Below are 13,826 nucleotides of genomic sequence, written 5' to 3'. Positions count from 1 at the left end.
GAGATAATGACCAATTTCCACAGCATGTTTAATTGTAGCACTACACCTTGTAAAATAGAAGTAAATAATAATATAAATGATTTCGTACAGTAAAATTTTATGTATGATACTTTTTATGTACAACTTTTAAAGTTCATCTCACACCAACATTTTTTAAAGGATACTTCAGACTTACATGTGTGTGCTGGACAGTAAAATATTACTTACTTCTATTTGAGTGCTACCGTGATATATTTATAACACTATAGAACGTAAAATTGAAATAAATCATTAAATAAGTTATCACTTTAATTTAATAAAAATAAAAGTAAATTTTTATATATTTATGTTTTATATACTAGAGTTTACGTCGTTTACGTCCAACCAACGTGTGTCAAGGGTGTCAACACACCAAGGCTTAGTTAACACACACGTGGTGTGTAAAGCGTACTTTCCACTTTATAACACATGTTTAAATGTCAGTAAGTGTTATAGTGATTTAATTGTACCACTATATTACTACATTTATTCAAGTTCAAATGAAATATTTTAACGGTAAGAATAAACAATGTGGAGACTTACCAATGATTCGTGCACGGTGCATCAAAGACAAAACACTGAAACAAAACAAAAACAAAAGTAGAATCAACCCACAACGGTACTAAGAATAACGCACACTAATACCGCGAATACAACTAGTATCAATAATCCTTGACTTCCCCAATCAAAGGACATACCATGCACAACGACGATATCAGCAACCAGTTGAAAGTAACGTTGCATTTACACAATATAGTTTTGTTTTGAATACAAATTTGTTTCGCGTGATACAAAATAATAAAATTAGACATCTACTCTAAACAATGTACAATTGACCTCCATTGGCATTCAAAACTGCCTTGATATTAGAATTTTATATAAATCTTTAAACTAATCCATTAACATGTTTTCACCTTCAATTTCCGCTGCATTTAACACAACGCATTTGTTTGCCCACGTTTATTATTGACATTAAAATGTGTTAATTCCAAATGCTCGCGTGCAGAGAAGTATTTTTTAGTATTATTATAAATTTCCTATGATCGTATCACATAATTGCTGTCAATGAAAGTGATTTTTACAGCACTCCACTCAAACTAAAAGATTGATTACTATAGATGGTTCAGTCTCGACTGCATGTTATTGTCCAGCAAAAAAAAATTAAAACCAGATACGTTACAATGCCTCATAACATCGTAAAAAGTATTACGTCAATAAACTATTTTCCTGATGTGTCCGAGTTATAAATCATTCATTAGAACATATTTAATTATATTTATTTATTCGTTCACATTCTATAGCGGCACGTAAAAAGATATGAGTATATCATGATAATAATAATATTCGTTCCAACATTTTCATACTCGACACTGTTAGAAAGGTTCATGTTGTGTCACGTACGATATATAAAAATATAAATATAATTAGCACAAACCACCATTTTTTTATCGATGTAAACATGTTCATGGAAGAATAAATTAATATCAAAAGAAAAACAATATTTTTGTTATAGAGTAAGTTATTCAGCGATTAAACGTGGTAACACTTTTCAAAATTCAAAATTTTAATGATGAACGATTGCAATTCTCGCATGATAAGTTCACTTATCACAATACTAAACATTGCGTTTACTAATTTTGATAATAAATGCATTTATCAACTCACAGATACAGAAAATCATATATCACTCAACGACATAATGGCAGAGTATAATATTAATTCAGAAGTGTATATCTCTGATAAATTATTAGAAAATACCAATCAATGTCCTGGGATGTTAATAACAACTCAAAATGAAGCAGTAATCGAAGAAGTTCTCTTTAGGTTGTGGTATAATGTAACAAAAAGTCGAATGCATGACATGAAATTAATAATTGTTTCATTCACGTCTAATAAAACTGAAATTCTTGAAAGTTACATGGTTACAAAAATAGCAAATGTGTTACTGATTGATATAGGTGTGGATGTGAACTGTTCAGTGGATTATATAAACTGTTACACGAATAAATACTTAGGAATTGATAGAAATAACACGAAAAGTGAAGTTATTCTGATTGATATCTGGAATTTTACTAGGAATGCTTTCATGTATGATAATGAATTATTCCCGGATAAAATAACAAACAGTTCAGGGAAGACTTGGATAATGGGTTCAGACGAGTCTGAATTATTTTATAGTAAGGAAAAATGTAAATGTCTGCAATATTTATGATAATTTACGTTGTTTCTAGCTTCTAATAGAGGATCGCATATGAATGCATTATATGAATACACAAAATCGAGACAAATAAAAGTCATAGCTTATGATTTTGGTGAAAATGTACCAATATTTGGTGATTTATTGGTAAATTACACCAGACTGGAAATTACGGATATTGCTGTTAGTGCGCTATTTATAAACTACAAACGATATGCCAAGTCAGGGGTTCTTTCCACTTTATCAAATGTTGCAATAACTTGCATCGTAGGCATCACAAAGTAAGTTAAAGTAAAGTGTATTACAGTGTAGCCTCCTTTTAGCGTTCCTTAATTTAACAGTTCCCCTGTGTAACGACGAAAAATATTTTTATTTCTAGCAATTATTAGCACTTATTTTGCTCACAAAAGATTAGACTTTTTTAATTACTTGAGCATCGTTATAAAAAGGCTGCACTGTAATTTCTTTAACAAAAACTAATAATTTAAACTATTTTAGTCCACAGTACAGTTGGTTTCAATACCTGAACATATTCAACAAAGAAATTTGGTTTGCCTTGCTAGCAACCAATCTTTTAGTATTCACTATAATGTTCTACCTGGTTAAATACAAACATTCTTTATGGATATTAATGTTAAGTATTCTAATGCAACAGTCTACTAGAGGCATAAATGAAGTTAAAATGTGGTCCATGCTGTTAATACTACTAGCACAGTTCACCGGGATGTATTACAACTCGAAGCTACAAGCAAAAATCATACTACCAGTGTAAGATTAAAAAATAACTACTTAAAAATTAAATAAAAATGATAACATTTAATATTTTTATAGAAAAGGGCAAGAAATAAGAACAGTTGAAGATCTTATCGACGCAAACATATTATGGTACAACATGGATGTTGGAATTCTCGAAGTAATGAGAGATCCAGATTCCCAACTTCATAAAAGCTTGTTCCAAAACGTTCGAGTTGTCAGCGAAACAGCTTTAGACTTAATGGCATTGATAGCAAAAAATGTGCTCATGGTAAGCCGTTTTACTTATTCGGGAACACTGAAATTCGACGGAAGCTTCCCGAAAGCGTCAACTTCAAAATATAGAGTTCTTGAGAATGATATCTATGAAGGTAAAACGACGATATACCTTCATATACATTCACAGCACTTGAATGATTTCTGGCAATATATGCAACAATTAGCTGCTCAGGGACTTCTCCAGCAGTGGGAACATTTAGGATCTGATAAGGTGTTTGAACTGGATAAAACAAGTTCACAAAATACAAATGGACATATTATTCTGACGATTGAACACACAAAAGGAATCTTTGTGTTTTGGATCATTGGCATGTTGATTTCATTAATTGTATTTGCATCTGAAGTTGTACTTAACTCAAGGAATAGTGCTATGGATAGACTTCAAGTTGTTCCATAGCTATTGATGTAAAAGTCAACAAACTTTACTTTGCTTTACCCCCACTACTTTTAGCGGGTGAGGAGCAGTTCTCTAGATCTCCTTCGTTCCTCCTTGTTTTAGGTTCATTAATACGCCTATCTCGACTATCCGACCTAAAATCCTTCTTTTCTTTAATTTTCATGTCTGAACCAATCCATTATAGTTTAAATTAATGTAATTTTTAAAAAAACATGACCTCTTACTATTAATATAATATTACAAAAAGTTCATGCCATTTACATTTCAATAAAAACAATGAAATAAAAAACTTGCCTTTTGTTATCCTTTAACTATAAATGAGCTCGAAACACAAACAGCATGTAACTAAGCATTATACTCGTACTAACATGCTAGTAATATGTTTTTAACAATGTAGTGCACGTTAAATAAAAGATAAATTTAGATTTATGATTATTTAGTTAATGATTTATCTTTAGCACATGTTACTTCCTCACAGAAAGTAAAAATGCTTTTACTTTTCACCAACTAAATTTTCACGAACACAAAAAACCTTTTTGATCCTCGATCTGGAATGCACACCACTAAAGTGAATTCCAAATAACATTTAGAGCGTAGTCAGTCTACTATTACACAAATATTCACATAAACCATATTGACATAGACACTGCATTGTTAATAAAAATAACTATCATAACTGTAACTGGAAAACATTCTCGTCATGACAAAAAATAACATTTTAAATAATACCACATTCACAATGTACCTAATCATACAATATGAGTAAGTTCAATATGAATAATTGTGACTCTCGAATAATCCATGCAATCATTACTATACTAAACATTGCATTTACGAATTTTGACAATAACTGCATTTATCAACTCACAGACTCAGAAAATCACATATGGCTCAACGACAAAATAGCGGAGTATAACATTAATTCAGAAGTGTACATCTCAGACAAATTACTAAACAATACCAATCAATGTCCTGGGATGTTAATAACAACTCAAAATGAAGCAGTAATAGAAGAAGTTCTCTTTCGATTATGGTATAATGTCTCAGATAGTCGAATGCATGACATGAAATTAATAATTGTTTCATTTACGTCTAATAAAACCGAAATCCTTGAAAGTAGCATGATGACAAAAATAGCAAATGTGTTACTGCTTGATATTGATGTAAATAATAACTGTTCAATGGATTATATAAATTGCTACACAAATAAATACATTGGAATTGAACACAATGAAAATATAACAAGAGAAATAATCCTAATTGATGTGTGGAATGTGATGAACAAAACATTTGTATATGGAAATCAGTTATTTCCGGATAAAATTAAAAGCAATTCAAATAAAACATGGATAATGTCCTGTGACGATGCCCAAGTATATTTTAATCTAAGTCAGTATAAAATATCATAAAATATTTACGTCTAATTTATTATTTTTTTTTTGTTCACAGCAACAAAAACAGGAGCGCATCTCAACGTTTTATTTGAATATGCAAAAATTAGGAATATTACACTGTTGCCATATCATTTTGATCCCTCTATAGTACTCTACGGAGATTTATTAATCGATTATGTAAGATTGGAAATCACTGACATTGCAGTCAGCTCATTGCTTTTGAATTTCTATCGATACAAAATGGCTGGAGCACTTACTTCGGTAACAAACCATGGTTTCACATGTTTTATTCCCACAAAGTAATTTTACCAACTAAATATAACTAAATACCTATATAAAAAATACTAAACAATAAAATTTTAGGTCTCAGTATAGTTGGTTGAAATACCTCAACATATTTCACCAAAGTATTTGGTTTCTTTTTCTATTCACAAACTTCATAGTCTTCTTAATAATATTTTACTCTGTAAAACACACTAAATATTCATTATGGGTGTTGATTGTGAGCATAATGTTACAACAAGCTAATAGAAATATAAAATCCGTTAAAATCTGGTCAATAATACTGGTAATGCTGGCGCAATTCATCGCAATGTATTACTATTCAAAATTAGACGCCATGATAATAGTACCAACGTAAGTAACTTTAAAATAAACAAAACATTTGAAATTATTCAATAATGTTATAGCCACGGAGATGAAATAGACACAGTTGAAGAATTAGCCGAAGCTAATATGTTATGGTATGGCGAAGACCGTGGACCAATTAGCCAAATCAGAGACCAAGGTTCCCCGATGTATGATACATTGGTGAATAATTATCGAAAGGTTGACGATGCAACTTTTGATAAACTAACACTACAAGCAGAATCGGCACTCACAACACTTAAACGATTTTTGGTACTTTACAGACGTATTAAAAACATACGGACTCATACAATATTGGGAACGTTTAGGAACTAAAGGTAGAATTAAATTAGAAAAATATTTAGCTATGGACGACGCAAAAGATGCACATAAATTCGTGAATTTAACTCTAGAACACACAAAAGGAATATTTGCATTCTGGATTATCGGTGTGTCAGTGTCATTGATTGTTTTTATCAAGGAGATGTTGTATTTCAAACAGCAAACCAAAAATAAACCAATAAAACTTCCACGGTTTTGATTGAACAGTTGATAAACATGTTAAGAGTTCTAAATAAAGATAATTGATTCAAGTTTAGTGAATTTTAAATACTTTTAAGTGGCACTTAAAGCATGCCAAGTTAATTTCATCGTAAAATATTTAACTACAGCACAACTTTAAATGTGAATTCTCTGAACATGTCAATCTTCATTGTTAAATTTAGTCTTCTGACAACTCTTCAATATGTACGATTGTAATTCTCGCGTGATAAGTTCACTTATCACCATATTAAACATTGCGTTTACTAAATTTGATAATAAATGCATTTATCAACTCACAGATGCAGAAAATCATATATCGCTCAACGACAAAATGGCGGAGTATAATTTTAATTCAGAAGTGTACATCTCTGACAAATTATTAAACAATACCAATCAATGTCCTGGGATGTTAATAACAACTCAAAATGAATCAGTAATCGAAGAAGTTCTCTTTAGATTATGGTATAATGTATCAACAAGTCGTTTGCATGACATGAAATTAATAATTGTTTCATTTACGTCAAATAAAACTAAAATTCTTGAAAGTTACATGATGACAAAATTTGCAAATGTGTTACTGATTGATATAGATGTAAATAATAACTGTTCAGTGGATTATATAAACTGTTACACGAATAAATTCATTGGAATTGATCGAGGTCCACAATTTACTAAAGAAATTATCCTGCTTGATGTCTGGGACATTGAAAAATCAGCGTTTGTCTATGGAAATGACTTATTCCCAAACAAAATAATAAACAGATTCAATAAAACATGGATCATGGCTTGGTCCAATGCACGAGTCTACTTCGATCACAGTAATTCCCTAATTTTTAATACAAATACATTTATATCAATCAATAATATATTTGCTGTTGTATATTTTCAGAAACTGGAAGTGGGTGCCATCTCCGGGCTTTATCCGAATACACAAAACATAGAAACATAACATTAAAGTCCTATGAATTTGCATCTAACAAAATCGGTGATACGTTGGTAAATCTCACGAGTACTGAAATAACGGATGTTGCTATAAGCAGCTTATTGTTAAATTTAAAAAGGTATAAATTAACAGGCGCGTTGTCTACCATATCAACTACGGCCATTACATGTTTGGTACCAAAAAAAAAAGTTAGTCAAGTCAAAAACACAAATTTTTGATTAAAAAAACTAAAATTTCAATGATTTTAGAGCAGAATATGGTTGGTTGCAATACCTAAACATGTTTCACAAAGAAATATGGTTCATTTTTGTCCTCATGAACTTTTTCATCTTTACTATTATATATTACTTTGTAAAACATGATTTTCCTGTTTGGATACTCATTATAACCATCATGCTTCAACAAGCAACTAAAAACATAATTTATATCAAACTCTGGTCGATGATATTGGTCATTTTAGCACAATTCATTGCAATGTGTTATAATTCAAAGCTTGCAGCAATGATAATAGTACCAATGTAAGAATCACCATTAATATAAACTAAAAATCATGAATTATCTTGTAGAAAAGGCCATGAAATACGCACAGTTGAAGACTTAGCAAACTCCAACTTATTGTGGTATACTCAAGACCCAGGAGTCATCACACCAATCCAAAATGACGATGCTTTACTATACCAAACCTTATATAAAAATTTTCGGGAGGTTGACCATGTAACCTTCGATACATTGGCAGCGCAAGCAAAGGATATTCTTGTTGCTCAACGTACAATATCCTCCGGAGCGCTTACATTTGACGGATATATTACTATAGACACTCTATCCAAGTATAAAATCTTACAAAATGACATCTACACCGGTCAGACAACGATTTACCTCCATCGTCATTCACAACACTTGAACGATTTTTGGATATTTTTGGGTCGTGTGGAAGCATGTGGACTACTACAACACTGGGAAATTCTAGGAACAGATAATGACTTACATCTGAACAGATATTTACAATCAGGAGACTCACCAGAGTCGAAATACAACACAAGTTTAACTCTGGAACACACCAAAGGAATATTTGCCTTCTGGATACTTGGGATGTTAACATCATTGATGATATTCGCATGGGAAGTAAAACTTAGAGGATATATTCCCCGAGAAAACAACTTACATCGATAAATAATCCACCATTTAATCAATTACTTAATGTAGATGCTGCAAGAGGTTGGTTTTCGCCTCGAGGTGCTTGCCTTTCTTGCTTGTGACATCTCTGCAACAGAAACACACGCACACACTCAAATCTCACACATCTCACAAGTGTTTAAACACGTGGATACATTCGGTTTTAAGCCTGTACCTCTGAATGAAACACTTGAGTGCGTCGCGCGTTGAAACCGGGAAATAGTTCTTGTTCACAATGGCTTCAAATGTCTGCAGGCAGCCTTCGATGTCCCACGTGGGCACAAACTTCTTGTTTTCACTCTGAGCACACAACAAACACGGCGTCAACAATAAAGATAAAGATAAGAATTTTGAGATAAGAACATGTGTTACCAACCTTGATTAAATTCAGGTATACCAATATAGTATTATTCAAAATCGAGATTTTATCGTGACGTTGACACCAGCCGAATAATTCGACGCAGAGTTGTTCACAACACTTGACAACCAAATTTTTCATTGGATCTTGCTTGGATTTATTGGACATTGATGCGACGTGCATCAAAACTTCCAGAAATGATTCTATAAATGTATCTGTAGGCGAAGCCTTTAAAAAAACAATGTTAATGATGTTTTTTAATGATTGTAGATGAATAAAACTCACTTTTGCATGTGCAAGAATCAATTCGCTGCGTTTTTCACCCAGGGCAATCAATTTATCAGGCGATGGCGACGCCATGAAGTCTTTAACAGTGACAATTCCACGAATTGGGTTTGAAGAAGCAGGATTTGGAATGTGTTCCTCCTCTTCCTCTTCTTCTTCTTGTTCTTCTGAAGCGGCTTCTTCGCTGTCTTCATCATCTTCGTCTTCACCTTCATCTTCACTTAAACTATCCAAAATCTGTGCTTTTCCGAACTTTTGCAGAGTTTTCATGATTCTCTGACAGCCATCTTCTCCGAAACAATTCCCATTGATAGATAACTTTTAATATTTACCTTTTTCTCCAAAATATTCAAAAGTTTTATGGCTCCTTCATGTCTCACCTCATTACAATCCAGATAAATCTCTTCAATGTTTTCACTCTCTGCTAAACTCTCAGCAATGGCAACAGTTCCTTTTGTTTTTAATAAACAATCACCGAAATTAATAACTCTTAATTCTTTCAACTTAGGAATCACTTTTGCTAGTGCTCTTGCACCTTTACCTCCTATAGTATTATCATTCAAGTTGAGAATTTTCAAATTCAAATTACTCTTGAATGCTTCTGATAATGCTGTTATACCCACATGATAAATACCATTCTGTGGCATGGCGATTTCTTCAAGTGTTCCGATAGTTTTAAACACTTTAGCTAACTCAGTCGCACCAGGATTCTCCAATCTGTTTCTTCCTGCAATGAATACTTTCAAAGCCATAGGTTTTCCTTCTTGTTGACTGTTGCGATGACAATCTAGAAGTGCACCAGCCAACATTTTGCCTCCACCTATACCCAGACCATTGTTATTGAGTCTTAACTCTTGAAGTTGGTAACAACATGAACTTCTAAGTAAAGAAGCCAAGCCTTCAACTCCAATAGGTCCAAATGCATTGTCACTCAAGTCTAGTTCAACTAATCTTGCATTTGCTGTAAGCAGACCATCACCCAAGTGTCTGAGAGCTATAGGAATTTCATCTTTCATGCGACCTGTAAAGAGATCCTTCCATAATGCCCTTTGGAATTCACTTTTATTTTTCAGTGCTTGGGATATAGCTTTTGCTGCTTCAATTCCGAGCGTGTTGCCCTCTAGGTTCAGAAATTGTAAGTCTGGGCAATTGTTTATTGCCTCGACGATTTCTTTCGCTAAAAATTTTATTTTTTTTATATAATGTATTATTTTTTTATTATATATTAAATATACCATCTTCAGCGTTGTTTAATTTAAGTCCTCTCCCAGCAAAAGAGACTCCACCAGGCGTGAGCGATGTTTTATTGAGCGCAGCGGTCAACGAGTCCAAATTCGCAGTCATTTCAACGATATACACATAACAGCACAACGCAACTAATGATGAAGTTAATTTAGTTGTATAACTTATAAAATTTTACACCCTTCACGTTTATCGTGATGTCGTAGAGGTTATAATTCCAACCGACACTTTGACACAGCAATACAAACACCTGCTGTACGCGTGTTAACTTTTTGGCGGGACGCAACACAACTTCCACTATATGCACCTAGAGGTATACTCAATGCAAAAGTATGCAACCACGTATACACAAGTTTAAAAGTGCGCACTATACACGCACTACACCTACAAAGTTAAAGTTTTAAAAGTGCGCAAAATGACGTCGATGGTAAACTGAAGGTAAACAATGTTTATAAATATTTAACGTATGAATAATTACACGTAACGAGTCACGTGTGCGCACAATTGTCGACGCCGTGGACATAGCAAAGCGATGATGACAAGCCCCGTGCAGTGGTGCAGTAGGTGGCACGGCGCGACGCTGAGTGGTCGATATCAAGTGCGGGGGCTAGCCGAGCGTCGCGACGCTGCAAACAGCTGTTGAAAATGGACTCGCTCGGCTCGCAGCGGACGTGAAACGCGTGACACACGCACATTACATCATTTTATTACAAAAACCTGCTCGTTAAACATGCGCAGGCAGCAACAGCAGAGTCAAACACAGTTGCATAATGATCAGAGCGACGATGAGAATACGACGTCGTCACCGGTGAGTTATTCATGAACAAAAAATCCCAGACGAAATCAATATCGGCGGATTTCGCGTGCAATTTTTGCGATTAGAAAGTCAGCCACCCGTAGCGCACGTCACACGCGCTGATTATTCAATGAATACTGAATGAATATTCAATTGTAGAACATGAATAATACATAAATAGAATGATTGTCAAAATGTTCAATGTCAAAATGTAACCTAACCTATTATTAAAGCTTTTGTTTGTTTGTTTGTGTATTACAGTCACAAATCTTGGAGCGCGTTCAATCCGATCGTGTAACAGTGACGAAACCGGAAGAAGACCGCCGGCGACGCACCATAATCGTCGAAAAGAAAAACGGCTCGTTTGGTTTCACGCTGCAGAGCTACGGCATCCATTACAAGAAGGAGCAGGAAATCGAAATGATCACGTACGTTGATTACGTGGATTACGACGGACCGGCTTATCGTGCTGGTATGCGCGAAGGCGACGTGATCCTCTCCATCAACGGCACCGACATGGAAAAAGCCGACCACAAAACTCTCGTAGGCTACATTAAGAACTGTGATACGCGCATGCGAATGGTAGTATTATTCGAAGACTGTGTCCGTAAGGTATGCAACCAAATATACACCAATTAATCCCTCAATAATATACATTAAATGTTGGTTGCCTAGGTTGAACTGCACATGCGTTACATACAACTCCAACGCATTCTCCAAAGCAAAATGACAGAATTAGAAAAACTGTGCCTACGCGAACGCCAACTTCTCGAAGGCAAATGGAAGACGCACAGTTTACCCGCACGGAAAAAGAATCAAAACAAAAGCGAGAATGTCGAGGAGACATCCGCGAGTCAAACGCCAACGTATTCGTACTGTCGCCCGACTGTATCCACCGAAGATGTGGCTGCGAAAACAGTGGTGCAGCCACAACCCGCCCAGCCAACATTGATCCTAGCCTATCAGTATTTAGATCCGCGCTATCGCTACATGCTCCAGCCCAGCACGAGCAGCAGTGGGGAGTATCTGCTTACATTCGAACAACCCGCGAACGATCGCCACCATTTTATCGTTAAAACTCCATGCGAAACCAAACCCAGCTCAAATACGAAATCGCACAGCAATCACAACGGCACTACGGGCACAACCAAACAGAAAAAGTCATCGGAGCATAGTTACGCCGGACATTTATGCAACCCTTGTCTACAACCCAGTAATAATTCCGGAGATAACACTAGTTTGGAAGCGTATGACCTTGCGAGTCCATGTTGTGACCCACATTGTGTTCCTTCAGCGAGGAGGAGATCCAGACACAAGAAACGAGACTCAAAGTCAGAGGAAACACAAACTGACCCACCGCCAAGAGCAAGACCACATTCTACGTCATCTCAAACACAAACTCCTACTTTGAGTAGCACGAAAAGCCTGCCGAAAGGTCAGGGACAAGGTCAAAGTCAAGCTCAAGGAAAAACCCAGTCACAAACGCAGACAATGAGTGGTCCACGGAGGTATTTCCAACTTGGCGCTGGTCTTGTGAGTCAATGCAGTTTACATTCATGTACATCTAGTGAATTTAGTGGAATGGCACCGACTACAACTGGAGAAACTACAAGTTATACAACGTCACTTAGTACTGATACACTCTACTGGGACGGATCGGAACTAAACTCAACAAAATCAATCTCAAAAGTAGGCAAACCTTCTCACCAATACATTCCACCCGAACCAATATATGTCCAGTATCCTGTCAAGCCGAAATCGTGGGATAATCTAGCAACTAAAGCATTTGGTGGTTATGGTTTCGGTTACGGTTACGTTGATGGCAACGCAAAGTCCGCAACCCATTCAACAGCAAACAGCAAGAAGAAAATACAGTATGTGCGCGCGCATAGTACTAGCACGGATAAACACTACGCGACGATAGCGCCCTCGCCGGCCGGTTCACAGCGAAGATACATTCAGACGAATAAATCTACAGAGAGTTTGTTGAGTGTGCCTGGCACGGGTAGTTCATGTGAATGTATCGACACTGTCTCGCCCAATCACGAAACAGCCGAGGGGCGGTTCTTCCAAAGTCCACGACAGAGCGTCGTCAGCCCGAGTGATCCGAATTTTGGGTATTACAGTGCGCGTAGAACGCAAACGTATCCGCGAAATGTTGTTTCTACCAGTTCAGAGGCAACACGGCTCTAAATAGGCCTATAAACAGTATTTAATTAAACTTAACCTCTGAAAAGCTTATACTTGAGGTTAGATTTTGCAAAGTCATGATTCTAGTCGGTTTAGTTCTCGAATTTTATACTATATAGATTTGCAGACAATAATTTAACGATCGCTTTTAACTATATATTAAAAATGATTTGTTTATGAGCACAAAACAACGAAACGAACACTCTAGAGCTCAAATACTGTGGCAAAAATTGATTTATAAAATTATAACCTAAAAATACACGAGAATTCACACACTACTCAAACGTGAAATGTTACTAGAAAAATCCCTAGTGTTACTATAACCACAAGTGATTCACGTAAAAAAAAGCTTGCCGCTAGAGTACGCTGGAGCGGTACGCGCAAACCGCAAAATTCGTTCAGAAATTTCGTTCCCGTTCCCTACACCGCACAGGAAAACAATCCGCGCATGCGCAGTATGTATATAGTCGCCGGCAACCATTCGAACACTGGCGGTACAGTGCCCGCGCGTCAGTCGTGACAGCGCGTTGCGAGTTGCGTGTCCGTCGTGTTTTGTTTCGCCCACCGAGAGTCGAGTCGGGCCTTGTGCATGTGTGTGGGTGAGGAGTGTGTGCGTGTCGAGTGAGCCCCC

At 35.6% G+C, this 13,826-nt stretch overlaps 3 protein-coding genes and 1 long non-coding RNA gene across 4 annotated transcripts; 3 read left to right on the top strand and 1 right to left on the bottom strand.

The window, feature by feature from the left end:
* The first annotated feature begins 1,084 nt into the window (after nucleotides 1-1,084).
* On the top strand, nucleotides 1,085-3,731 carry LOC135793734 (uncharacterized). The gene is made up of 4 exons (XM_065304805.1): nucleotides 1,085-2,195; nucleotides 2,250-2,496; nucleotides 2,714-2,983; nucleotides 3,047-3,731. Exons 1-4 carry the CDS (start codon nucleotides 1,586-1,588, stop codon nucleotides 3,642-3,644), a joined length of 1,725 nt encoding a protein of 574 aa, XP_065160877.1. The 5' UTR covers nucleotides 1,085-1,585; the 3' UTR covers nucleotides 3,645-3,731.
* A 3,014-nt stretch (nucleotides 3,732-6,745) lies between these two features.
* On the top strand, nucleotides 6,746-8,984 carry LOC135793738 (uncharacterized). The gene is made up of 3 exons (XR_010548708.1): nucleotides 6,746-7,026; nucleotides 7,098-7,269; nucleotides 7,718-8,984. It is a non-coding gene; the product is annotated as an uncharacterized lncRNA (long non-coding RNA).
* On the bottom strand, nucleotides 8,275-10,521 carry LOC135793735 (ran GTPase-activating protein 1). The gene is given in 6 exon segments (XM_065304806.1): nucleotides 8,275-8,412; nucleotides 8,500-8,624; nucleotides 8,701-8,910; nucleotides 8,968-9,281; nucleotides 9,284-10,144; nucleotides 10,203-10,521. Coding segments are annotated over 6 exon segments (1,686 nt in total). The 5' UTR covers nucleotides 10,312-10,521; the 3' UTR covers nucleotides 8,275-8,345.
* Nucleotides 10,522-10,755: 234 nt separating this feature from the next.
* On the top strand, nucleotides 10,756-13,473 carry ssp6 (short spindle 6). The gene is made up of 3 exons (XM_065304804.1): nucleotides 10,756-11,017; nucleotides 11,267-11,617; nucleotides 11,681-13,473. The coding sequence occupies exons 1-3, from the start codon at nucleotides 10,940-10,942 to the stop codon at nucleotides 13,196-13,198; spliced, it is 1,947 nt and encodes a 648-aa protein (XP_065160876.1). The 5' UTR covers nucleotides 10,756-10,939; the 3' UTR covers nucleotides 13,199-13,473.
* Nucleotides 13,474-13,826: the final 353 nt, after the last annotated feature.

Source organism: Atheta coriaria, unplaced genomic scaffold (assembly GCF_025399875.1).
Source record: "Atheta coriaria isolate IRGN ID8LTWV9N9 unplaced genomic scaffold, Caltech_Dcor_3.1 hic_scaffold_6_pilon, whole genome shotgun sequence".
In the NCBI taxonomy this organism is placed as follows: domain Eukaryota; kingdom Metazoa; phylum Arthropoda; class Insecta; order Coleoptera; family Staphylinidae; genus Dalotia; species Dalotia coriaria.
Note: the sequence above shows the minus strand (reverse complement) of the source record. Positions and strands in the feature narration are given on the sequence as shown.

Bases quoted from the DNA above. Each gene is read 5' to 3' on its own strand.
- LOC135793734 (XM_065304805.1), top strand. From the start codon at position 1,586: ATGATGAACGATTGCAATTCTCGCATGATAAGTTCACTTATCACAATA. The intron at 2,497-2,713 runs GTAAGTTAAAGT...AAACTATTTTAG, and splicing joins TGCATCGTAGGCATCACAAA to TCCACAGTACAGTTGGTTTC. The intron at 2,984-3,046 runs GTAAGATTAAAA...ATATTTTTATAG, and splicing joins GCAAAAATCATACTACCAGT to AAAAGGGCAAGAAATAAGAA.
- ssp6 (XM_065304804.1), top strand. From the start codon at position 10,940: ATGCGCAGGCAGCAACAGCAGAGTCAAACACAGTTGCATAATGATCAG. The intron at 11,018-11,266 runs GTGAGTTATTCA...TGTGTATTACAG, and splicing joins AGAATACGACGTCGTCACCG to TCACAAATCTTGGAGCGCGT. The intron at 11,618-11,680 runs GTATGCAACCAA...TTGGTTGCCTAG, and splicing joins TCGAAGACTGTGTCCGTAAG to GTTGAACTGCACATGCGTTA.